The sequence below is a fragment of the Tupaia chinensis genome, unplaced genomic scaffold, assembly GCF_000334495.1.
Source record: "Tupaia chinensis unplaced genomic scaffold, TupChi_1.0 Scaffold000182_1, whole genome shotgun sequence".
Lineage (NCBI taxonomy): Eukaryota > Metazoa > Chordata > Mammalia > Scandentia > Tupaiidae > Tupaia > Tupaia belangeri.
The window spans coordinates 1100339-1126373 of record NW_006159657.1 but is presented as its reverse complement, the minus strand read 5'-3'; the positions used below and the strand labels follow the sequence as shown (position 1 = coordinate 1126373).

The following is a 26035-nucleotide window of genomic DNA, read 5'->3' as shown; positions in this document are numbered from 1 at the left end:
AGATAATTATCCAAAGTCTTTAAATCTGTTACCCACTTTAATTGATTTAATTAGGTAAAATTCATAGAACTGTAATGTTGGAAGAGGCCCAGAAGGCATTTATTCCTGTTTCTTCTCTCTGCCTTCAGGCCACACTTCACTCAAATTATCCTCTAAGCCCATGCATTTCAGAAAAGAGCAGTATTTTGAAGAACTATAGCTTTTGGCCCATTCAGATAAAACTTCCAGTGAGCAACCACTTGGAAAACAATGTAGACTTGTTCAAAGAATTGATATGCACAGCTACAAAGTGTTATTGAAAGATATGAGTGGAATCATCCACCCTTCACACACACATGCACACACACACACACACACACACGAAATGGAACCCCTGTAAGTTATACTATCAAAATTATGTCAAGTGCACATGGTAAATACAGAATGCAAAATGAAAACATGGCTATAGTATGATAAGGACCCTTTAGAGAGTTATTTTAGTCCCTGGGGGAAAAAAAAAAAAACACATCTCACCATTAGTCAAACCGTGAAGTGTTGTAACACAGAGGCATACCTTCTGTTTAGTTGCCATTTTTGCACCAAGCGACCCAGTCAATTTAAGATATGAGGATCTTTTTTTTTTCTTTTTTTGGAGAGGTTTTTGCTATAGGGCACGTGCGCTCGCCAGACAGACAGAGAGACAGAGAGACAGAAAGCGAGAAATCACCCCCCCAGGGCGGATGGCCATGCTGCAATCCCTTCTCCTCTATTCTCCTCTCGGGATCTTGGGCATGCACGCACATGTGCCCAGCGTGAGTTTAAGCCACCGGGTATGGGACTCGGACTGTGATCGACTACGTGGGAGTCCAGTGACATAGCCATTACGCTAACTGCTGGTCCCAGATATGAGGATGTTAAATGATCCCAGGAACACTGTGGTTGGGGGTTGGAAAGTAGGCTGGATGTGAGTTGTGGAACTTAACTTCTGATGTTTGCTTGATGTGTGACCATTCTGAGCCTTGTTTTCCCCTGCCAGCAATGTCAACCTTATAGGATCATTGTAGGGAGTTGATGAGTTATGAGGTTGAGATAGTTTGTAAATTATACAACTGTATCACATCACCATCCTTCTCTAAATAGAAGTTCATTCCCATGATCATACATTTATGAATATGTTAAGCCTAATAGAAACCATTTAACCCAACCTAGGTTCCTGTGTTACTTTCCAGTGAATACATTCAGTGGCTTCCTCTTGTGTTCAGAATGGAGTCTGAGACTCTGGACATAACCCCTGAGGCCCTATATGGTGGGGTTCCTGCCAAGCTCTTCAATATCATTATATCCTCTCTACTTCACAAGCCATAATTACTTCATCTATAGTTTCTGAAGTAGTGAAAATGTATTCACAGGACTCCTAAATGAATGTGATTTCTCTTTCTCACATGACCACCTCATTCCTCTTTTAGCTTCTAGTTCATGAAATTCGCTCTTCCTCAAGTTCCCATCCAATCTGTGCAGAGACCATACCTGTGTCTGTCTTATACCTCCTTATTTCCCCATTGTCTAAAATAGTGTTGCCACATGGTAAGGTATTTAACAAATATTTGTTGATTGTACAGGTAGATATGCATAAAGTGTTTATTATACTCTGTATTACATGGGCATCTTGAATTCAAATAATAGAAGCTCTACTTGAATTGGCTATGTGAACTTGAGAACTTGTTAGCTCATGTGACATCAGGCATGGCAGTCTCTGGGAACCTTCAGATATGTCATCAGGACTCTGCCTGTTTCCTGATACTGTTTTATCTCTGTTGGGCTCATTTTCCCAGCATGAGCCGGAGGACCAGATAGAGTTTGTTGTATTGGAACCATGATTACTCAAAAGGTGTGTGTATATGGGATGAACTAGAGAAAAATGAGAATAGATTTTGGGTTAGCAAAACTAACAGACTTCCCTCCCTGTGCTAACTATGGGCTTCTGAGTACAGGGGCTGCTGACTCTGCATTTCTGGTGTCTGTTCCAGGGTCTGGCATATAGGAAGTACTCAGGAACGTTTGTGAATGAATAGATACGTGATTCACTTTCCCTTAATTATAGGAAAGAGCTTATTTAAGCCCATAAAACCAGATGGTTATATAAACTACCTTCTGCCTCATCCTCTGTTTCATTTTCTTTTTACCTGTTGGCAGGATCCAACGTCTACCTTCTTCCAATTTGGAGCGTCCATTCAGCAACAAGCCACGGTCATGCTGAAGATCATGCAGGATTATGACTGGCATGTCTTCTCCTTGGTGACCACCATCTTCCCTGGCTACAGGGACTTCATCAGCTTCATCAAAACCACAGTGGACAACAGCTTTGTGGGCTGGGACATGCAGAACGTGATCACACTGGACACTTCCTTTGAGGACGCAAAGACGCAGGTCCAGTTGAAGAAGATTCACTCCTCTGTCATCTTGCTCTACTGTTCCAAAGATGAGGCTGTCCTCATTCTGAGTGAGGCCCGCTCCCTTGGTCTCACCGGGTATGATTTCTTCTGGATTGTCCCCAGCTTGGTCTCTGGGAACACAGAGCTCATCCCCAAGGAGTTTCCATCAGGACTCATCTCGGTCTCCTATGATGACTGGGATTACAGCCTGGAAGCAAGAGTGAGGGACGGTCTTGGCATCCTAACTACTGCTGCATCTTCCATGTTGGAAAAGTTCTCCTACATCCCTGAGGCCAAAGCCAGCTGCTATGGCCAGACAGAGAAGCCAGAGGCTCCACTGCACACTTTGCACCAGTAAGAAAGGCTTCTTTGCTTATCTTCCAAAGTGGAATAAGAATTTTACAGTTGCAATTGTTTATGTGTTTACATTCTCACTGATGAAAATATGCACTGACAATAGAGGATATTGTGTGTGTACTTATGAGAGTTTTTTATTTTGTTTTATTTTGCTTGCCTCTTCCTTCTTGCTTTCTTCTCATCTCTCTCTCTCTTTCTCTTTCTCTCTCTTTTTAGAGAGAATTTTGCTATAGGGTACATGCACTCACCAGAAAGACTGAGAGAGACATGGAGACAGAAAGTGATAAATTATCCCTGGGGGATAATTGCCCCCTGCTGCAATCCCTTCTCCTCCATTCTCCTCTTGGATTTTGGGCATGTGCACACATGTACCCAGCATAAGTTTCAAGCCACCAGGTCCATGACTCAAACCACAATCAGCCATGTGGGAGTTCAGTGACAAAACCACTATGCCACCCATTGGTCCCTCTTTTGGTTTTTAGGATAAGTAGCATCATACATTGTTTTCTACTATTTGATTTATTTAATATACCTTGAAATCTTCACTTGAGGTCTCTCTCTATATAATTTATCTATAGCTATATTTCAAGTATATCTACATTCCTTGTAACCTACATTTCACATTTCTTAATATGGATATAGAACTTATTTATTCAATTCACATAATGATAAAATTTAGACTTTCAGATTTTTAGAAGCTGAACTACAGTTCATTATACATATTTCTTTATACACACATGTAGTGCTTTTCTAGGGTGCATTCTTTTTTTGGGGGGGAGAGATTTTTGCTATAGGGCGCGTGCGCTCGCCAGACAGACAGAGAGATAGAAAGCGAGAAATCACCCCCCGGGGGGATGGTCACGACGGAATCCCTTCTCCTCCATTCTCCTCTTGGGATCTTGGGCACGCATGCACACATGCCCGGCGTGAGTTTTAAGCCACCAGGTCTGGGATGCGAACTGCGGTCAACTACATGGGAGTCCTGCGGCATAGCCATTACACTAACTGCTGGTTCCCTAGGGTGCATTATAAGAAATGAGATTTTTGTTTTTGGTCATCAAGCATGTATGCTTTAAAATTTTAATTATCTATTGTTAAATTACCCTACTGAGTATACCAAATTTATATTCACACCAACAGTTGTGAAATCCCCCAAGTTCCCATATCCTCACCAGCATGTTATAGTTTGGAAAAACTGCCCACTGGTGCTCCTGGTCTCTGACTTTGTGTCTGAATTTCTTCTCTTCTTACTCCCTAGACATTTTTGTAGGTCATTGGAAATCTTGGCAAACACCATTCTCAAAGCTACATTATATTCCATCATATGGACGTATCATCATTTCTTTAACTATTCTCATCCTGGTGCACGTTTAAATTAAATTTTGTTTCTGGTCCATCATTATGGTTTAGCTGTTGAGACGTAGAATGATCACTCTTGTACCCATTTTGCATGTTTTCTGCCTAATGTTTGCTAGCTTAATCCAAGTTGCATTCTTTGGATAATGAGCAGTGCAGCGCCGTGTTTAAGGAACTAGGCTCTGAAGTGAGACTTGTTCAGGTTCAAGTCTTGTCCCGTCCACTTTCTATTTGACTTGAACAGCCCTTTTTCCTTCCTGGGCCTCAGCTGTTCATTGCAAAGTGATGGTCATAGCCTACTTTCTAGGAATTTGTTCTCAAACTTCAGCATGCATCCCAATCTCTGGGAGTGCTTGTTAGACACACAACGGTAGGCCCACATTCAGAATTTCTAATGTAGGAGATCTGGGTCCCAAGAATTTGTAATTCTAACAAGTTCCAGAGTGATGCTGATATTGCTGGTTGGGAGACCATGCTTTGAGAATCAGTGTTCTAGGGGTTCTCGTGGGTACTGAATGAAGTGATGTACAAAAAGTGTCACTTATAGTATTTAACAACTAGTGATTATTTAATAACTTTCAGAGTAATCAGCGAAATTTGATCATTACAAATTACAATCACCAGACTGTTTATTGCCAGAAGAATATTGTGTCACTCTAAAATGCCTCTGGGAGGTTTTAGGACCTTGAGTCTGCTGTAGCTCAGAGATTATCTCTGAAATGGGGCTGGAGGTGTGTGTGTGTGTGTGCACATAAGGGGGAGACAGAGTATACTTCCTTATAATTAAGATAAACCTGAAAAAAATGAACTCTTGAATTAAGAAATCAGACTTGACACTTCCTCTTCTATCCTCTTCCCCTCTTTAATGATCCTGTTTCTAAATCGCCACTTTCAGCTATTTAAATAATTGTCCAGATATCAGGAAGGAACTCAGATGAGTCAGTGTGAGACATGGGAGACCCTTACAAAGAGAAGATTGCTGCCAGCTGAAAGACAAGGAGTAGGTAATGAGTCCTTACTTTCCCTTACAAGATGTGCCCTGCAGCTGGAATTTTCTGAAATATGTAATTGTGGTGGAAACATAACTCAGTTGTAGTGCGATTGAAATATAATACACAGATAAAGGAATTCAAATGGGCTAGTTGGAAAGACATTCAGATCCTTTTTCAGAGACCACCTTGGATTTCCTTCTTTAAAAAATCTTAACTGCTATGCGATGCTTTTGTGCTATTTCGGAAGTTATGCCTTTGAGTGCAGCAATTCTGTAAATGGGATTTCAGTCCCAGAGAAGTAGTGTATCCAGTGTGGTAGGTCACCACCCACTGCTTGGTGTTTCATGGAGTGTCTCTCCATCCATGGGAGGCTGGTGGTCCCACCTAGTGTGTGAGATTGGATAATGACACTAATAATCTCTCCTGGTACACTGCCTCGTCACCACAGTATTTCTTACACCCACTCCAGGAAAGAGTTGAACTCTGCCAAGCTGCTCCTGACTGGGAGCTGGAAAAAAACAAAACCAAAACCAAAAACAAAGAAATAGATTTTTAAAAATTCATAAAAGATGTCAAGACACTCTATCATTTCTTTTAACCATCAGACCCTGAGCTAGCCCCTGGAATACATAGGTAAATTAAGGTATTACTTTTCTGATCAAATCCGTATGGTCTGATGAGACAAACTCAGGTAATAGAATTCTTTTTTTTTAATACTGAAGAAAAAGAATAGTGCAGCATCTGATAAAATACTGAGCCACAGAGAACAAAGATTAACATTCACATTTGCTTCAACATTTTAAAAGAAATAAAACACTAATGGTAATATAGAAGTCCTGATCATACCTATTCCCAGTACCACTTTTTCCCCCTTCTCTCCACAAGAGGAGAAAAACACTATGATAAAATTGGTATCAAAATGTCCTCAAAAAGTCCATGGAAAATGCATTTTATGAGAAAACTATGCATGGATTTAAAAAATTATTTTACATTAAGACAAGCTTTAATTCCATCTTTGCCATGAGCTTGCTTTAAAAATTATTTTATTTAACTTTATTTATTTATTCATTTATTTATTTCAATTTGACTAGAGGGATAGAGAGACAGAGAAAGAGAAAAAGCCACCAGGTCTGAGACTTGAACCGCATGTGAGAGTCCAGCATGCTTAGCCACCAAGCCACCTGCCAGCACCCCATGAACTTTTGATGTCACTTTATTTAAGCATTATTTCATTTTACCATTTGATGGACATTCAGGTGATGCTAGTAAGGGATCTTCAGTCTGGACAGCTGACGACAGAGAACATATGCATCTGCAGCCTGAATTGGACCTACCAGTTTGTTCAGTGAATGCTCAGGACCATAGAGTTAAGGGTTCTCCACTGCGAGCATTAAAAAAATTCCATTTCAGTTGGATAAAAAAAAAATTCTATTTTCCTAAGCATCTGGTAAACAAATAGCTTTTTTTGACTCCCACTGTGTCATGAAATAGCTTCAGCAGAGGTTTAGATGAAGTCACACCTGATAGTATACTGAGGTGTTACTGAGGACATGGGGGCCTAGCTCTGACTGGTTACGCAGTATCTTGTGGCTGGCTAGATGGTCACTTGGTGATCCTCATAGACACTGCTCAGAATATTATGCACAGGATTTGGGTTGTTGTAACAATGGCTTACTTGCTCATGGGACTGGGGGTGGTTCAGGAGCTATTTGTTAGGGGTGGGGTATTCATGATCCCACCACTTCTGTCCCTGGAGTTTCCAGAAAAAAAAAGTAGGTGAAAGGGGGAAATATTCTCTATGTTTAATATTCCTGGTTTTACAGAAGATACTTTGAAAAGAGCAGTCAGCATTTTTGAAAGTATAAAAATAGCTCAGCCATGTTATATAACCTCCTCCTTGCTACTGCAAAGTTATTAAACATCTGTTCCTTCACCAAGCACAATCATGTCACTGGTAACTCCCAGACTGTGAAGGTAAACTGATTTGTTTTACTGGTATGGAACCTAGGCTGTTCTGTCTCAAGAATCTGTCCAGGTCCTTAAAGATGCCCCGCCCACTATGTGAACTTGGGTTTCTTTTTTTGTAAAGAGATGAGAGAGAACAAGCACATGAATGTGTGTGTGTGTGATAGACATCTCTTATTGTAGCAGAATTAATGAAAGTATGTAAGTAAAACAGAGTGATGTCTGTCGTGTAATGGGCGTTTCACAATACCTTTCAAGTCATTATTATTGTTTTGATCGTTATTATTTTAATTTATACTTGTTATACTGCAATCTATGCACAGGTAGGGAATAGGAATATGGAGTCGTATTTTAGGGTTTTTATTTTTTGTGTGACTAAATTACAACTTTATGTCCTGCGGCTCCCATTTGAGTTAGGGAGAAATCACTCCTTTAGCATTAGAAGTGCTAAAGGAGATCTAGAGCACAGAGGAGTAGACAAACAACATCTTCTCCCAGTAGAGTTATGAGTTAGTATTGAAGGGAAGTTATTTAGTCTTAATTGATGATACCTGACTTGACCACTTAGGTGTCTTACATTTATTTCTTGACTTACAAAGTCAGGCTTCTGCTTTAAGAAGCAAAAACACTGTGAATTACGCCCTCCCCACCTGGAAAGAAAATGGAAAGAAGATACATAAGTGAGAAAGAGTTTAATTCATGCCCAGGTTACAGTCATACTTTTTTCATTCTTCCTGTCTAAGATAACCATAGGAAAAGTTCCTGGTTTAATGACCTGTTAAAAAACTAAATATGGTTGGTATATTTTTATTTGGTAATCAGAATTATCACAGTTGGTTTCTTTTTTAATGCCAATAAAAGAGCTTGCATAGTTGATTCTCCGAGCTTGACCAGAATTGCAACTTCCCTGGGCGAATGAGATAATTCTTTGCAAATATTTATCTGTGGAATCACCTTATGCTCAACAAACATTTCTGTCAATGACATTGGGCACCCTGGAGACCAAGCCATCCTTTGGGCCTGTGTTGTAATTTTGCTTGGTATCTATCCTGGACTCAGGAATTGGGAAAAAGGCTGAGTTTCGAGAGATAAGTAATGAGAGAACCCAGGAAGCTGTGCCCAATTGTGAACACAAAGCACGTTCCATGAGACTGTGTGATTTTGTAGAATGTGGATTAAATAGAACTGCATTCAGACCTTCTTATTGTCTAGGTTATCCTGGGCAAGTTGCTTAACTCCTTTGAACCTACATTTCATTTATTGTAAATAGAGACATCCTACCACAGAGGATTATGGTGACAATTAAATGCATTTAATATACTCAGCCAAGCATCTAGGATATAGTTGGCACTCTGCAGATGTTAACTCTCCTCCTCCCCTGGACCAAATGCACAGATTGATCTGGCCTCCTTGTGTGTGCTGATGAACCCCTTAAAAGTGAGTGGAGCTCCCTGGGTGTTTAGCCTGAGAGCTAAGTCAACAGCCTTTTTTCAGCATCATCCCTGTTTGTGCTATCTCTACTGGAACATGGCCCTCCCTTTTTTGGCTGGAAGTCAAAAGTGCCGTATGCCAACCCTGCAGTGCAAGTCAATCATTTCCAACTGGCATCCAATGAATAGCTTGACAAATGGTGGAAACCCAATGCTGGCACCTTGAGAGGACCAGAAGTTGGCTGTGCCTTTACCTTGAGGGAAAGGTGGTTTGGGTTGTTTTAGGGTCAAACATAAAGCACAAGATATTATTCACATTTGCTTTAGGGCAGATGTAAATCTTTGGATTTTGGAACCAGCATGCCTAGCAAAAAGATAAATTGATCTATTTCCTCTAAGGTTGAATATTAAAGACGTTTTCATTTCGAAGTCTGGTAATTTGGTGATATATTACTAATTATCTGCTGCAATTCTCTTCTACAAAAAGCTAAAGCAAATAGAAGCACCATTTTCATTATTCTAGTGCCTACTGACACAGTGAATATTGGAGGTGGGAAATTTTAATGTGTAAGCGTAGGGACCAGTTAGACCATAAGTCAAGGAGAAAGGAGATGGTGATGTGAATTATTTATGATGGTGGATTCAGAGAAAAGTAGGTGGGCTTGATGTATATTTGAGGTATAAAATCAACAATGATAGATGAACATGAAGTATTAGAAGAGACATAGTAACCAATAACTTTTTGCTTGTATAGCTAAATAGATGGTGGTGCCTTTTACTAAATAGAAGAAACTGGGGAAGAAACATTGGGAGACAGGGATCAGGAACAGCATCTAATTTCAGACTGCCAAGTAGGACATACTTTTTTTTTGTTAATTAATCATTTATTTATTTATTCAAGTAAAATTTACTTTTTTTTTTTTTTTTAAGGTTTTTGCCATAGGGCTTGTGTGGTCACTGGAAAGAAACAGAGGGAAGGTGGAAGAGAAGGGATTGCAGCGTGGCTATCCCCCTGAGGGCTGAGTTGTTGTTCTCTGTTTTTCTCTGTCTCTCTGGCTAGTGCACATGCCCTATAGCAAAAATCTCTCTCTGTAAAAAAATCATTGTGCATTTTTTTTCTTTTTCCTTTATTTTCTTTCTTTCTTTTTTTTATGATTTCATATTAACTTTCAATCATTGTACAACTCAATATTGCACAATATGGCTTCTCAAATTATGCATGCAGTATGCAACAATCAAATCAAGAATATTACCATATACATAATTTTCTTATTTTTTTTCCTAAGAAAGTGCAATTAATTCTTTAGAGTTTCTTTTAAATGATTAATCTTTTAGAATTATTTATTTAATAATAACAATATTATTATTATTATTTTTAAATTTTACCAGAGAGAGAGGGAAAGTAAGAAAGCGAGCCACTATGGTCCGGGACTCACACCACACAGTCTGTCATGTGGGAGTTCAGCTCTTCAACCACCATGCCACCTGCAGGCTTCTAAATGATTAATTCTACCACATGAGTTAATACATAATGTAGGTGCTCTCCCCGAACCACTTAATATCCTTGTTTACTTTCTCTTTTTTCTGGTGTCTCACAATTCTCAAAAAGTTACATATTGGCCATCTTGTTTCATCTGTATCCCCATGTACATACGTATGTCTGTATTATTTTTAAACAAATTCCACCAGTAAATATTTTAGTAGTTTTTTTGTAGGCACAGACTGTTAATATATAGTTTAGGGTGAATCCATTCAATAAGTATTTTTTAGTTTTTCTGTGGTGTAGATGCAGTGAGCATAAGTGCTAAGAAGAAAAAAATGTTCAAGACATGATCTCTACCCTCAAAGCATTTATATACAAAATAGAGGTTTTCTTTTTTTTCCCTCTTTCCCAATTTTTTTTATTTATTTATTTTTTGATATGGGGTATGTGCTCTTGCCAGAGAGAGACAGAGAATGAGAAAGAGGAAGTAAGAAATCATTCCCCAAGGGAAATGGCCATGCCACAGTCCCTTCTCCATTCTTCTCTTGGGATTTTGGCCACACACACATAGGTGCTTGGTGTATTATCCAGTCTTCCAGGTCTGGGACTTAAAGTATGCACTCAGCCATGTGGGATCCAGCTGCCCTAACCATGCCACCTGGATGGCCCTCTTTCCCCATTTAAACAAGAAAATGATTTCTTAGTTACGTTCACTCATTTAATATCTTTATAGTGCACAGCATGGATTTTCAATGTATGCATGTAGTATATAACAATCGAATCAAGGATATTACCATATACATAATTTTCAACAGAAAACTTTATATTCTGTGTCTGAAGTGTTTCTTTCCTGAACCCCTCTTACCCACCCTCTAATGTCCACTCCCCTCCCATACAGTCTCTGATATCTACACTTGTCCTCCCTACTGTTACATCTTCAGATCTTTTAATCTCTGCCATATAGTGCAGACATTCAGTATATGTTGAGTGGGGATATACAGTGTGTGCCTTTCAGTCTGCTTTACTTTGCTTACTTTGCTTAGTATTAAATCATCTATATTTACCTACTTTAAATGAAATGATATGGTCTCATTGTTCCTTATGTCTGAGTGGTATTCCAGAGTGTATATGTGTGACTTTTTTTTTTTTTTTCCAATTCACTTGTTAGCTCTTAGCTCTTTTGGAACTTAGGTTGATTCCATGTCTTAGCAATTGTGAATAATGCTGAAATAAACATGGAAGTGTGTCTTTCCAACTGAGTGTTTTCTTAGCCTCTGGGTATATACCAAGAAGTGGGATTACTGAGTCATATGGTAGTTCTATTTTCAGGTTTTGAGAAAACTCCATATTGTTTCCTGCAGTGACTGTACTAATTTATATTCCCACCAACTGTGTAGGAGGGTTCCCTTTTTCAACAATCTCACCAGCACTTGTAGTTCTTTCTTCATTTTTTTTGTTATAACCATTCTGACTGGGGTCAATGTTATTTATTATGGTTTTGATTTGCATATTGTTTATGATAATAGACGAATATTTTTTCATGGGCATTTTGGCTATTTGTTTGTCTTCCTTAGAAAATTGTGTGTTTATCTCATTTACCCAATTCTAAATTGGATTATTCATTTTTTTCCAGTGAACTGCTTGTTTCCTATATAGTCTGGTTATCAATCTCTTATCTGAAGCATAGTTTACAAATATTTCCTCCCTTTCTGAAGGTTATCTTGTCACTCTAATTATTATTTCTTTTGCTGTGCAGCTTTTTAGTTTAATATAATGCTACTTGTCTATTTTTGGAATTGTTGCCTGTGCCTTAGGGACAGTTTTATTTAAGAAATATTTGTCTACCTCAGTGTCTTCAAGTATTTCTCCTGTGTTTTTCATCAGTAATTTTATATTTTGAGGTTTTATATTTAGATCTTTGATCCATTTTGGGTTGCTTTTTATTAACGATGACAGATAGGGGTCCAGTTTCATTTTTATGCTAGTGGATATCCAGTTTTTTCAGCTCCTATTTCTGAAAAGACTCTTTTCTCCACTGCCTTGTCTTGTATCCTTTGTCAAAGATCAGTTGGCTGTATGTTTTAGAGTTCATTTCTGGATTATCTATTCCATTGTATGTGTCTGTTTTTGTGCCAGTACCAAACTGTTTTGATTATCAACAGCTTTGTAATATATTTTGAGGTCATGTAGTGCGATGGCTCCTAGTTTATTCTTTTTGCACAGTATTGCTTTGGTAATACAGGGCCTTTTATGATTCCAGATAAATTTTGTGATTTGTTTTTATATTTCTATGAAGAATATCACTGGTAATTTGATGAGAGTGGCATTGATTTTATAAATTGATTTGAGTAGAATCGACATTTTGATTATATTGATAGTTCCAATCTATGTGTCTTTCCATTTCTTTTGTATCATACTCAATTACTTTTTTCATGTTTATTTTTTTTTTCTTGTAGAAGTCTTTCACCTCTTTGATTAAGCTTAGTCCTAAGTTTTTGTTTGTTTTTGGTGTGTGTGGCTGTTGTAAATGGGATTGTTTTCTTAAATTATCCTTTAATCTGTTCATTGTTGGTGTGCTATAGTTTATGTGTATCAATTTTGTATCCTACCACTTTACTGAATTCACTTATCATTTCCAGGATATTTTTAATGGATTCTTTAAGATTTTCTATGTACATACCATGTTATCTGCAAATTAGGGCCACTTAGCTTCTTCTTTTTCTATTTGAATGCCTTTTATTTTACTCTTTTGTCTGACTGCATTGCATGAGAAATGGACAGCTTTGTCTTATTCAAGTTTTTAGTGGGAAAGCTTTCAGCTTTTCCCTATTCAGTATGATGTTAGCAATTGGTTTGTGATATATGAGTTTTATTGTGCTGAGAAATGTCCCTTCTATACCTACTTAACTGATGATTTCTCCCCAGCTGGGAGGTGTGGCCACAGCACAGTCCCTTCTCCATTCTCCTCCTGGGATTTTGGCCAGGCCCACATCTGCATCTGGCATGATTTTTAAGTTGCCAGACCTGGGACTTGAACTGTGATTGGCCATGTGCGAGTCCGACACCTTTACCACTATGCCACCTGTAGGCCCCAAGGATGTTGTATTTTATCAAATGCTTTTTCTGTATCAATTGATATGATCATATGGCTTTTATCTTTTCTTCTGTTAATGTGATGTATTACATTTATTGTTTCGCATATGTTGAACCATCTCTGCATCCTGGAATAAAGCCTATCTGGTTTTGGGGTATAATAATTTTAATATGCTGTTGGATTTGATTTGCTAGTATCTTGAGGACTTTTGCATTTGTAGTCATCAGGAATGCTGGTCTTTAGTTTTCTTTTTTTCCCCTTGTGTCCTTGCCTGCTTTTGTCATCAAGGTGGTAGATAGAATGTATTTCAAAAGGTCATTTCTCTTTGAATCTTTAGAAAAAGTTTGGGGGCGATTAGGGTTAACAATTCTTTTTTTTAAGAATTATTTTATTTAACTTTATTTATTTATTTACTTATTTTTAAAATTTAACCAGAGAGGGACAGAGTAACAGAGAGAAAGAAAGTGAGAAAGCAGTCTGCTGGTCGAGGACTCAAATCATAGTTGGCAGGCAGGAGTTCAGTGCCCTTAACCACCATACCACCTGCTGGCCCCAACAATTTTTTTTTAATTCATTTATTTATTTTTGTATATACATTCAATCACATTGTTTAGCTTACAATGTGAGCATTTCAATATGTGAACATTTCTCCCCAGTTCCATTGATCAAAATATCTTCAACAGATAACACCACACCTCCCCATCCTGTCAATGCTCTACCTCTGTATCCCTTCTCCAAATGTCCTTTGTTAGGTCTTTACAAAATATTGTAGAATTCAGAAGTGAAGTCATCAGGATCTGGGTTTTTCTTTGTTGGGAGACTTTACTACTGACTCAGTCTCATGGCTTGTTACTGATCTACTCAGGGTACTGCTTCCTAGTTCAAAAATCTCATGGCTTGTTATTGATCTACTCAGGGTACTGCTTCCTAGTTCAATCTAGATAAAGTATATGTGTCCAGGAATTTGTCTTTTTCATCTAGATTTTTTCATTTGTTGGCATATAGATGCTCATAGTAGTCTCTCCTTTTTTTTTGTATTTCTAATATATCTGCTTTAATATTACCTGCTTAGTTGCTGATTTTTATTTATCTGTTTTTTTTTCTGTTTTTCTTGATTAGTATAGCTAATGGATTGTCAATTTTGTTTATACTTCAAAAAAACACATTTTTGTTCCGTTGATTTTTTTGTATTGTTCTTTTGTTTTCTGTTTGATGTATTTTTGCTCTAACTTTTATTATTTTTCTTCTGATATTTGTGGGGGGTTTTGTTGTTGCTTTTCTAGTTCCCTGAGATGTGTTATTAAGTTATTTGTTACTTTTCTGTTTTTTTTTTCTTGTAGTACTAATTGCTATCAATTTCTTTCACCATGTCCCAAAGACTATGGAGAGTTGTATGTTCATTATAAGTTTCAATAAATCATCTGGTTTTAGTCTTTATTTCATCAGTAGTTTTAAAGTTTTTCAGGAGTAGATTGTTTAGTTTCCATATTTTTTGTGTATTTTTTATTTCAATTTTAATTCCATTATAGTAAAAAAAGATGCTGAGTATAGTTTCTGTATTTTCATATTTGTAGAGACTTGTTTTGTGCCATGCGATATGGTCAATCTTCAAAATTATTCCATGTGGGGATGAGAAAAATATGTATCTTATGATTGTTAGGTGAAATGCTTTATAAATGTCTCTCAGATCCACTGATTTATGGTATCAGCACTTTGTTTATTTTTGGTCTAGATGATCTGTCTGGTGGTTATAGTGGGTACTGGAATCTCCACTAGTGGAATTGTAATTAGTGTTTTGCAGCCTATGTCTCCCTTTAGATATAGCAGTCTTTTCTTTTATATATTTGGGTGCTGTATTGCTGGTTACATGAATATTTATAATTGTACTATTAGCTTGGAGAATTAATCCTTTTAGTATCATATAGTGCTCTTTGTCTCTTCAACATTTTAATCTTGAAGACTATGTTGTGTGACATCAGTATCATGACTCTGGTCCTTTTGGTTTCTATTTGCATGAAAGGACTTTTACTAGTCCTTCACTTTCAATCTATGTATATCTTTCTCAAAGAGGTGAATTTCTTGCAAGGAACATATAAAAGTCTTTTCTTCTTTTTCTTCTTCTAATCCATTTAGATTATCTGTATCTTTTACATGAGGAATTTAATCCATAAAGAGGTGCATTTCTTGCAAGGAACATATAAAAGTCTTATCTTCTTCTTTTCTTCTTTTTCTTCTTCTAATCCATTTAGATTATCTGTATCTTTTACATGAGGAATTTAATCCATTAATATTTAACATTTTTTTGTTATTTTATTATGTTATTTCTTTTAAAGATTTTGTTTTTGGCATAGGGTATGGTATGTGCACTTGCCAGAGAGAGAGAGAGAGAGAGAGAGAGAATGGCAGAGGGAGGAAAAGTGAGAAATCATCCCCTGGGGGATGAACAGTTTACAATCCCTTCTCCTTCATTTTCTTCCTGGATTTTGGGCATGCACTAACAGGCACTGGGATGATTTTCAAGCTGTCAGGTCCAGGACTCAAGCTGCAGTCGGTCCTGTGGGAGTCCAGCACCTTAAATACTACACCACCAGCTGGTCCATTACTAGTTATTTTTAAAGTTGTTTTGTCTTCTTGTATTTCTATTTGTTTCCCTTTCATTTTCCTGATGCAGTATTCCCCTAAGTGTTTCCTGAAGAGCTGGTCTAGTGTCGTTGGTAAATTCTTTCAGTTTTGGTTTATTTGAGGATGATTTTATTTCTTATTCCCATTTGAAGGATAATCTTGCTGAGTATACCATTCTTGTATGAAATTGTTTTTCTTTCAGAGTTTTAAATATGTCTTCCCATTCTCTCCTTGCCTGTATTATTTAAGTTGAGAGGTCTGATATTCGTCTAATGGAGTAAACTTTGTAAGTAACTTTGTAATTCTCTCTTGCCACTTTTAGAATATCATCTTTGTCTTTTACCAATTTGGCTATGATATGCCTTGGAGATAATCTTTTGTTGACTATATTTGGTGTTCTTTGTGTTGCCTGGATTTGTATGTCTCTCTACATTTGGAAAGTTTTCAGATAATATAATATTTCATGGAAAGATTTTATATGCTTTTACCAATCTCTTTGCCTTCTGGAATGCTCATTATATGTTACTTGACTGTTTAATGGTGTTTAGAATGTTCTGTATGCTGTCATTTTTTGGGGAGGGGGCAGAATTTTTCATTCTTTTTGGAGGCTTGGACTAAATCAGAGATTTTGTCTTCAAGGTTAGAGATTCTTCTGTGTAGTCTAATCTATTATTAATACCTTTGAGGGAAGTTTTGATTTCTTATATTGTATTCATTTCCAGAAGATCTCTTTTACTCTTTTTTAGAATGTCTGTCTATTTATGGGATTCATCCTTCATGTTATGGGATGACTTTCTCATCTGTAATTGTGTTTTCTCTTATATCTCATTGAGTGCAGTTACAATGAATAATCTGAATTATTTTTCTGATATTTCTTATATTTTATCCATCATCAGTGAGGAGTTATTGTGTTCCTTTCGGGAAGAGATATTTCTGTGTTTTCTCATATTTCTTTTTTATTCATTGTTGATATTTAGGCTGCTGGTACTTACTCCTTCCTAGTTTTTGGAGTAAGTTCTGTAGTGCTGGGGGGAAGAACATCTTTATGTTCCAGGTGAGTCCTCGTTAAAGTGGCTCAGGAGGGACCATGACCTGCTGCATCTTCCCTATCAGAGCAGTGCTTACACAGCCTGTACAAGAGACACTCCAGAGAGGTCTGAGTTGCACTGTAGATGGTGTTGGTTGGAGTGGGTAAACATTCCCCCAGACTTGCGTCTGGCAGGAGGGTTTGCAAGCCTACCTTGCCTGTCAGATAGGGTGTAGAGCCCAAATTTTTCAGTCTCTGTTGGTGTGGGGGTGCTCTCTTCAGTATCTCCTTCTCCTTGTGGGTTGTAGACTTGATTGAAAAAGAGCTCCACCTGCTGGTTGGCTTGCAAGATGGTGTATCTTTCTTGCCAGCTTGGGATAGGACTGGGGAGAAGTCTCAATTTTTTTTTTCTCCCTAAGACTGCTTGCTCTTATACTTCTCTATTATTTGTGCTAGTTCTTTGCCAGTTTTGTTGTTCTTCTGTGAATGGAAGTGCTGTGAATCTGGGGCTCAAAGTTTCAGAGGAGAATGTCTCTCATTTTTCTCCCCTGGTGGGGCTTTGAGGTGAAGTGCTCCAGAGTCTTACCAGATTCAGGCAGTTGGTTTCTATCTAGTTTTGCAAATAGAAACCATGCAAACTAAAAGTTTGCTGACTCCCTCCTGACCCCCAATGGTCATTCCTCATTCTTCTCTCTGTAGGCAGTAGTCACAGCCCAGGTACCTGTGGGCTGCAGAGGAGGTAGTAGTTAGCCTTCCCATCAATCAGCGATCATGTTTCCCTGACTTACCCCAACCTTTATGGTCCTGATGCCTTTGGGGGCTGAACTAGGGAGGTGGCTATGGTGCCAATGCGTGGTGCCATTAGGTGGAGGGACCAGCAAGCACACATATGGGCAGCACAGGCAGGGGCCAGTGAGCATATTAAAGTGGAAATCACAAGTAGTCATTTGGAGAAAAGAGTTTCAGCTCTGGCTGAAAATTAGAATACAAAGAGTTTCAGCTTAACCATGGTAGTTTAAAGCTTCAAAACTGGATGATATGGGAACCAGCAGTTAGCGTAATGGCTATGTTGCTGGACTCCCACGTAGTCGACCGCGGTTCGTGTCCCGGGCCCAGTGGCTTAAAACTCACGCCGGGCGCGTGTGCGTGCGTGCCCAAGATCCCGAGAGGAGAATGGAGGAGAAGGGATTGTGGCGTGGCCATCCCCCCGGGGGGTGATTTCTCACTTTCTGTCTCTATGTCTCTCTCTGTCTGTCTGGCAAGCACACGCACCCTATAGCAAAAACCTCTCAAAAAAAAAAAAAACAAAACTGGATGATATGATCTAGGGTAGAACAAGGAATCAGAGAAGGTCATATTATCTAGGGTAGAACAAGGAATCAGAGAAGGTCTTGGTTCAAACTATGAGAAACTTCACCATTCATTGGCAAATAACTCCCGAGGGCAAGGAGAATATGGAGAGAAAGAATTGGACTGTGAGTTCCAGCTGCCTTTCTTCATATGGAGTAGAGACTATTTTGGTTTTGTTTTGGAGCCTGATAGGTGTCTGCACAGTGGCCACATGATAGACATTGTGATGAATGCTATAAACTTTTCAAAGATACATAATCTTTGGCCCTTATTAATCTGCCTGGTTTTAGTGCAAACTAGTGGAGTTAAATAATCCTACCAGCAGTTTTAACCAATACATGGAGGAGGTAAATTTATTACTTGATAAACTTCAAGGCCAATCACCATGGCAGTGAATTCTTTGAGTTGTACGAATCCTGTAAAATGCTGAGCTTGAACCATGACAGATAAGTCAACCAAGCTTTGAGACTGGAGAGATAAAAGAGGTGAATGTAGCCTTAATACTGGAGAGATAGGAGGTAATAGTTTAGACAGGAGAAAAATCTGCCTTTGTTTCATTCTGGACATGATTTGTGAAACAGCTGATGCCACAAAACAACAAAATTAAAAATCCTTTCTACCAAAAAGGAGGAACATGTAGCAGAGTGTGAAGAGGCAGGTGCTCAGAGCCAGTTCATTTACAAGCTGTTCTTGGTTTGCTTTCCTGAATGAGTATCGATGTACTTCCTTATGTAGGATAGAAGTCTTCCTTGTCATCTCTTCCAGGTGGGAGCCAGAGAGCCAGAATAGACCTCTCCACCTGTTCTCTGCCTTTGTCCCTTGGCTTCTCTGTTTCCTCCTTCTCTTGCCCTCATGTGGATGCTGCCTGCCTGCCTGCAGGTGTGACTGAACCTTATCCAGACCCCTGGTGCCTCAAAGCCTGGCATGGATCCCAGAGATGGAGGAGTCATTGGTCCAGTTTGGTGGTGCGAGCTGTGTTCTGCGTGGGCATGGGAGACTAGCCACATTTTTACACAGGTCCCAAAGTTTGGTGAATGAGCTGGCAGATCTGCTGATGTCTGATGTACTGTTGTCCAAATACCCACAGCCAGTTTCCTAAGGATTTGCTTCATTTGGTTAAGTCCTGGCCAAACATAAAGCATAAACACACACTTCTCAGTTGCCCTCATGATAGGGAATATCTTACCCAAGACATGCACTCATTCCCTTTTCATTTCTATCACTGTTAATAAAAGTAAGTTTTAAACTTTTAATTTAATTAATGTGTTAATTTAAGTAATTAGTTAGTTCGAGTTTATAAATTCTAGTGGATTTGGAAATGTTTGATTGATTTAATGATCATGTTTACCTTTACTAAATTTCATCAATAATATTGACTTTCACTTCTGACTACTTTCACTTCTGAGGGAGTATCTGGGACTACATACACCCTGTTTAATTTATTTAATTTTATTTATTTTACATTTATTCACTGAACATGATCATATCATACAAAATGGGATTTCCCATCCAGAATACACTGTATAGTGGCTTTATCATACATGTTATCATCATGTATATAGAAGACGATTGTCTCAATGATGAAGAAATATAATTAACTCTAGGCTCAACAGTGCTCTGATCCTGCCTAACAAATTTCAGAAGCAAGATCATAAAAGATCAAACTGTGTCTAAGAAAGCTGGAATAAGTAAACAAGTAAACATAATAATTCTTGTATAGATCTCAATGATATTAATAAGAACATAAAGTTAAAATTTATGTAATTTTTTGCATTAAATCAAAAGTTACCAGACATGCAAAGCACCAAGGAAGTACAACCCATAAAGAAAATAATAATCATAATCAACACTCAACCAGACTGAGACAAATGTAAGAATTAGCAGATGGGTATATTACTATAGAAATGTACTACAACTTTCAATCTTATATATTCAAAAATTTATGTGGATACTTAGAAATTATATATATAGTGTATATATAGTATATATATTTATATAGTATATATGCTATATGTAATGTGTGTGTGTGTATATATATATGTAAGTGTGTGTGTGTGTGTGTGTGTGTATACTTATGCTTATTTGAACTGTGGTTAGCCATAAGGGAGTCCAGTGCCATAACCATCACATTGCCTGCTGGTCCCCATAGAAAAGAAAAAAAAAATTATGAGAGACATTTTTGCCATACGGTGTGTGCACTTGCAGAGAGACAGAGACAGAAAGCAAGAAATCACCTCCTGGTGGGATGACCATGCAGCAATTCCTTCTCCTCCACTCTCCTCTCAGGATTTGGGCATGCATGCTCACACTCATGGTGTGAGTTCCAAGTCCAGGACTCCAACTGAAGTCAACCACATGGAAGTTCAGTGCCTTAATCACTGTGGCACCTGCTGGCTCCAGAAAATATTTTTTAAAAACTCGTATCATATTTCTAGATATGAAAACTACAATGTGTGAGATAAGATTAATGGCAGACTGTTATCTGCCATTAACTGTTCAGAAGGTAGAACAGTTCAAATTACACAAAATGAGACTATAAAGACAAGTATTTAAAAAAATGAATTTGAGTTTATGAAGTAAAGAAGAGCAGGAAGAATATTTGACAAAATAATAAGACCTTTTCCAAATTTGCCAAATACTTTAAACTTCAAGAAACCTAGTAAATTCTAGGTTTTTGAGAATGAAAAATATGAAGGCATCCCATAATCAGATTCCCCAAAATCAGTGTTAAAGATATATAAGTTAAAAAATTTCAGAGTGAAAAGCTGCCAGAGGCCAAAACACATGTTGAAAACAGGACAAAGAAAAGGATGACCGATTTCTCATCAGAAATAACACAAGTTAGAAGGAGGTGAACTAGTGAAAGAAAATGTTAATGTAGACTTTGCACAGTGAAAATACCTTTCCAAAGGGAAAGTAAATAAAGACTTTTCAGACATAGAATGACTGAAACAAGATATCATTAACATGCATAAAACAAGATACATTAATAGAAGTTCTTCAAGAAGAAATACCAAATGGAAAGTAATACCAAATGGAAATATGAATCAACCCAATGCAGTAAAAACACCTGAAATTAAAACTACATGGTTAAATATATAATTTTTAACAAACAATTAAATCATTTTAAAGGATAAATGACCTTGGGACAGCAGCTGGCATGGAGGGTAAGGTACTGGTCCCAAATGGCCAGCTGTGTGGTTTGAGTCTAGGACCTGACAGCCTGAGAACCAGAGGGAGCACATGTGTTTGCATGTCTAAAATCCTGAGAGGAAACCTGAGGAGAAGGGAGTGAAGTGTGGCAATCCTCCCTGGGGGATAATTTCTCACCCCCCCATGTGTGTCTCTATCTAGCAAGTTCATGCACCCTATTGCAAAAACAAAACAAAACAAAAAAATGAAAACAAATGACCTTTATAACAAAAATATTTATACGGTAGGATGGAGTTTAGAGTTTACAACTTGTTAAAGGTAAAATGTATGACAGTAATAGCCAAAGGTTGAGAGCAGAGAAATGGAAGTACACTTTGGGAAGTTCTTATGTACATGAAGTAGCATAACATCACTTGATGATAACTGATAAATTTAAAATATATACTATAAAGCCTAGATACATCATCACAACTAAAAAGAGGGAATCTATAGCGAAAATGCCACAAAGAAATAAAGTGAAATCATAAAAAATTCAACTAATCCAAAATAAGGCAGAAGAAAAAGAAAAGAAAACAAAACAAAACAAAAAACAATAGGAACAAATAGGGGAAAATACACAGAAGGATAATAGATTTAAGGCCAACTATGTCATTTATTTTTATATTTTTAGAAGTTTACTTGATTTCTTTAATGAGGAAGAGAGTTTAATGATATAGAAACACAGTATATAGTTGTAAATACCAGATATAGTGTGTGTAAAAGAGGAGGGTCTGAGGAAGGACATTTAGAAGAAAAATAGGGAGGCAAAGCCTTAATGGCACAAAGAAATGTGGTATTATCTATTGAAGATATTTTGTAGTTTTATCAACTGTACTAGGGAGAAATGTTCACCTGTTAAAATATCCATTTTGTAAGCCAAAGAATAATGTGATTGAATGCATAAAAGAAAGTGAAATAAAAAAAGAAGAATGTGCTGGGACCAGCAGTTAGCATAATGGCTATGTCGCTGGACTCCCATGTAGTTGACCACGGTTCGCGTCCCGGACCCGGTGGCTTAAACTCACGCTGGGCGCATGTGTGTGCATGCCCAAGATCCCGAGAGGAGAATGGAGGAGAAGGGATTGCGGCGTGGCAATCCCCCCCCCCGGGGGGGTGATTTCTTGCTTTCTGTCTCTCTGTCTCTGTCTGTCTGGTGAACGTACGTGCCCTATAGAGAAACCTCTCCAAAAAAAGAAAAAGAAAGAAGAATGTGCATGCAAGAGAGAGACAAGCACCCTTGAAAGTCTTATTACACCGTGATCTCCTTCCCTCAACTTTTCCAGCTAGTCAGCACCTTGGTTACACACACACACACACACACACACACACACACAGACACACACACAATGGGTGTGTTTCTGGTTGACTAAGGATCTGAACCTGCAGTCAGACATGTGGCTTCCAGCACTTTGTATCTGTATGCTACTGCCTGTGCTCCCACAGCTGGCATAAAAATAAACTAATCATATTCAATGTAAATAATATAAAAGCAGAGATCAGATTGAATCACAAACAAGACCTAACAATGACTTGTTTACTTTAAATATAAAAGTGTAACTAGGTTGAAGGTTGAAATATGGAAAAAGATATACATGACAATACTAATCAAAACAAAAAAGAAAAAACTAGACTGGCTATATAAATAGCAGACTAAGTAGATTTTTGTTCATGGACTATTTTTGGTGTTAAGGACTGTCATTTAACAACAATAAATGAGTCTATTCATCAAAAGACATATCAGTTTAAATATATATGCACCTAATATAAAATCTTTAAAATAGCATACATGTAAGGTAACTATAGAACTGCAAGGAGAAATCAACAAATCCTCAATTATAGTAGGAGATGTCAATTCTTCTAAATCAGTGAGTGATAAAACAAGCAGACAGGAAATTGGTAAGGGTATAGATTTTAACAATCTAATAATTGAGCTGAGCTGGTGTACCCTTATAGAACACTCTATCCAACAAGGAACACACATTATTTTGTCAAATAGTCATAGAATGTTTATAAGATACACCATATTATAGGCCCTAAAACAAATCTCAGTACCTTAAAAAGGATCAGGCCACTAAAAAGCATTTCTATACTACATTTTAATTATGTCAAATTAAATAACAAAAGATCTCTGGGAAGTCCTCAAATATTTTCACTCTAAATAACCAATATGGTCATCAGAAAAGTCATGATGCATTTTGGCATGGGAAAGAAATACACCATGACTTTTCTGACAACCCAATACTTCTAAATATTCTATGGCTCAAAGAATACATTAATTTTTTTTTAATTGCAGTCTGAAAACGGTTACTCTGTTTATTTACCAACCAGATCACAAAAATAATCATGGTGGATACCTTAGTTTATCCTTCTAACACATCTGTTAAACTGGTCTTCCCTGTTGCTGGCATCTTCACCTTCTACAAAATGAGTTGCCTTTTTCTTCATTCCACCTCGTGAAGAAGATCATTTGAAGGGCCACAAGAAGTTATTTGCTTCTTTGAAGTGTTTTCCAATAGTATAGATTTCATGAATCAGATCCTCCATGCAGTTGATGCCAAATTTACCAAGAGATCGAGCAATCAAAGAGTTAATGATTTTGCCATAACCATGCTTGTAGATCATTTACTGACTTCAGATTCCAGTACCCCCATGCAATACGTGGTTCCACAATTCTCAGCCTGTTAATTGAGGCTTTGTTAAGCTTAACAAAGGTGCCATTGGAGTCTGGCGAAAACGAAGAAGTTGCAACACCTTTTGAACCTTTGGGCTCACTCCGTCAATACCTCTGATCCCGATGACAAATGCCAATTTGGGTTCTGCAGGTACATAGAAGTTGCCAGCTTTTCTTGCCATCCTGGCCATGAGAATCTCAGTTCTGTGTATCTGCCTATATTCCTTATGATAGTGCTCAGCTTTTTCATAGATAAGCTTCCTCCTTGCCTTTTGAAGCATCTTTTGAGCAAACTTCTTTCTCAGGTGCTTGATCTCCAGGTCTGCAAAATTCCTTCGCTGTTTCTTAAGGATTTCTGGCACCACAGGAACCTTTTTCTTGGTTTCTGCCACAGCAGAAATCTTTTTTTCCTTCTCTTGAATGCCCTCCATTGCTGCAGCTGAAAAAGAAGAAGGAAGAAATTTTTAAAAATCCTTTATTCAGGTTATCCCTAGGTAGAAATCCAGGCCTCTTGGGGAAACCGTAGGGTACATCATCAATCACCAAGTCAGGGGTTGCTTTGTTACTCGATGCTTACAGTAGTTGGGAATTAATGTCCACTCAGAGACTTGCCAATGGAGGCCATGAAGAATGTATTTCCTGACAGAAAGAGTGAAAAACTGGATACGGAGGGGTGTAGGTATAATTCTCAGGCAAGCCACATTCTTGGGCTTCATTGGAGTTTTCATGCAATGGTGGAAACAGTGCAAACTAAGATTTAGGATATTGGGTTTTTATTTAAGCTTGTTCCTTCATATGTAATCTTTGTTTCTGGGTCTCAGCTTTCTCATATGTGGATTGATGATGTTGAACAGCAATCTGGAATTGAATAGTATAATAGATGGGATGTTGGAGATCAATTAGGCCAATAAGTTTGAATTACTTTTCTTTAAACACAAGGTAGCTTCTAGGTGGTTGTGTAATACCAACACAGTCCCTAGAGTGTAAGTGGTAACACCATCCATTTTCCCCATTCAAGAAAACATTGGAAAACCAGTGAGCAATGAAAGTGACTCTGCTGTAGTGTATATTTGAATAAACAATTTATAAAATTTGGCTCAAATGCATAAAGTATGTTACTAGTTGTAACAACGTACTTCAACTGTTTTTGCAAAGTCAAAATTGTAAATTCCTTCTCTGTGCTATATTACAGATGAAGAGACTGAGGATGAAAAGAGATAGGGTAGGGGGACCAGCAGTTAGCGTGATGGCTATGTTGCTGGACTCCCACGTAGTCGACCACGGTTCGTGTCCTGGACCCAGTAGCTTAAAACTCACACCGGGCTTGTGTGCATGCATACCCAAGATCCTGAGAGGAGAATGGAAGAGAAGGGATTGCGGTGTGACCATCCCCCCTGGGGGATGATTTCTCACTTTCTGTCTCTCTGTCTTTGTCTGTCTGTCTGGCGAGCGCACACACCCTATAGCGAAAAAACCTCTCCAAAAAGAAAAAAAAAAAAGAAAAAAAAAGAGATAGGGTTAATTTTTCACTATGTGGTTAATGCCCATGATAAGATGTGATGAATCCAACTTTTCTTCCAGACCTAGGGATGTTTCCACTACACAGTCCTCTTTCCTTCTAGGCTGTTTGTGATTAATAATAATAATGGGATGATGACTGATAATGATGATGAATTCAGGGACCTTGCCCACTTTATCTTTGCACACTTAGGACCTAGCTAGTGCAGCGGCATAATGAATATGTGTTGGATGAGTGGATAATGTAACCTCTAGCTAAGCACGAGTTCTGACATAGGTGCTCTGTTAAGAAGTTTTACATGCACCCTCTTACTTTAGTCTCATGATTCTGTAGAATAGGTTGTATTGTTAATCCCATTTTCATTAGAGAGAAGAATCTCAGAGACAAACATGACTCTCCCAAGGTAACCAAGTGGTAAAATCAGGATCATGCTGGCCTGTCTGAGGTCAGCACCAGATCCTTTCATTCTCTGGCTTCTCAGGGGAAAGAGGAGGCTGCAGGGGTGTTTTTACTAGGCCCTCGGGAAGTCTTCCAGTGCTATAAATCCTATATAAAGATCCTCTCAT

At 38.0% G+C, this 26035-nt stretch overlaps 1 protein-coding gene across 2 annotated transcripts in view; it reads left to right on the top strand.

Annotated features, from left to right (window-relative positions):
* GRIN2A (glutamate ionotropic receptor NMDA type subunit 2A) overlaps window positions 1-26035 on the top strand; it is a 520859-nt gene that overhangs the window by 273814 nt on the left and 221010 nt on the right. For both annotated transcript variants that reach the window (XM_006146507.1, XM_006146504.2), the window contains exon 4: window positions 2173-2765. In XM_006146507.1, the coding sequence (XP_006146569.1) occupies window positions 2173-2765 (593 nt within the window). The remainder of the gene's footprint in view (window positions 1-2172; window positions 2766-26035) is intronic.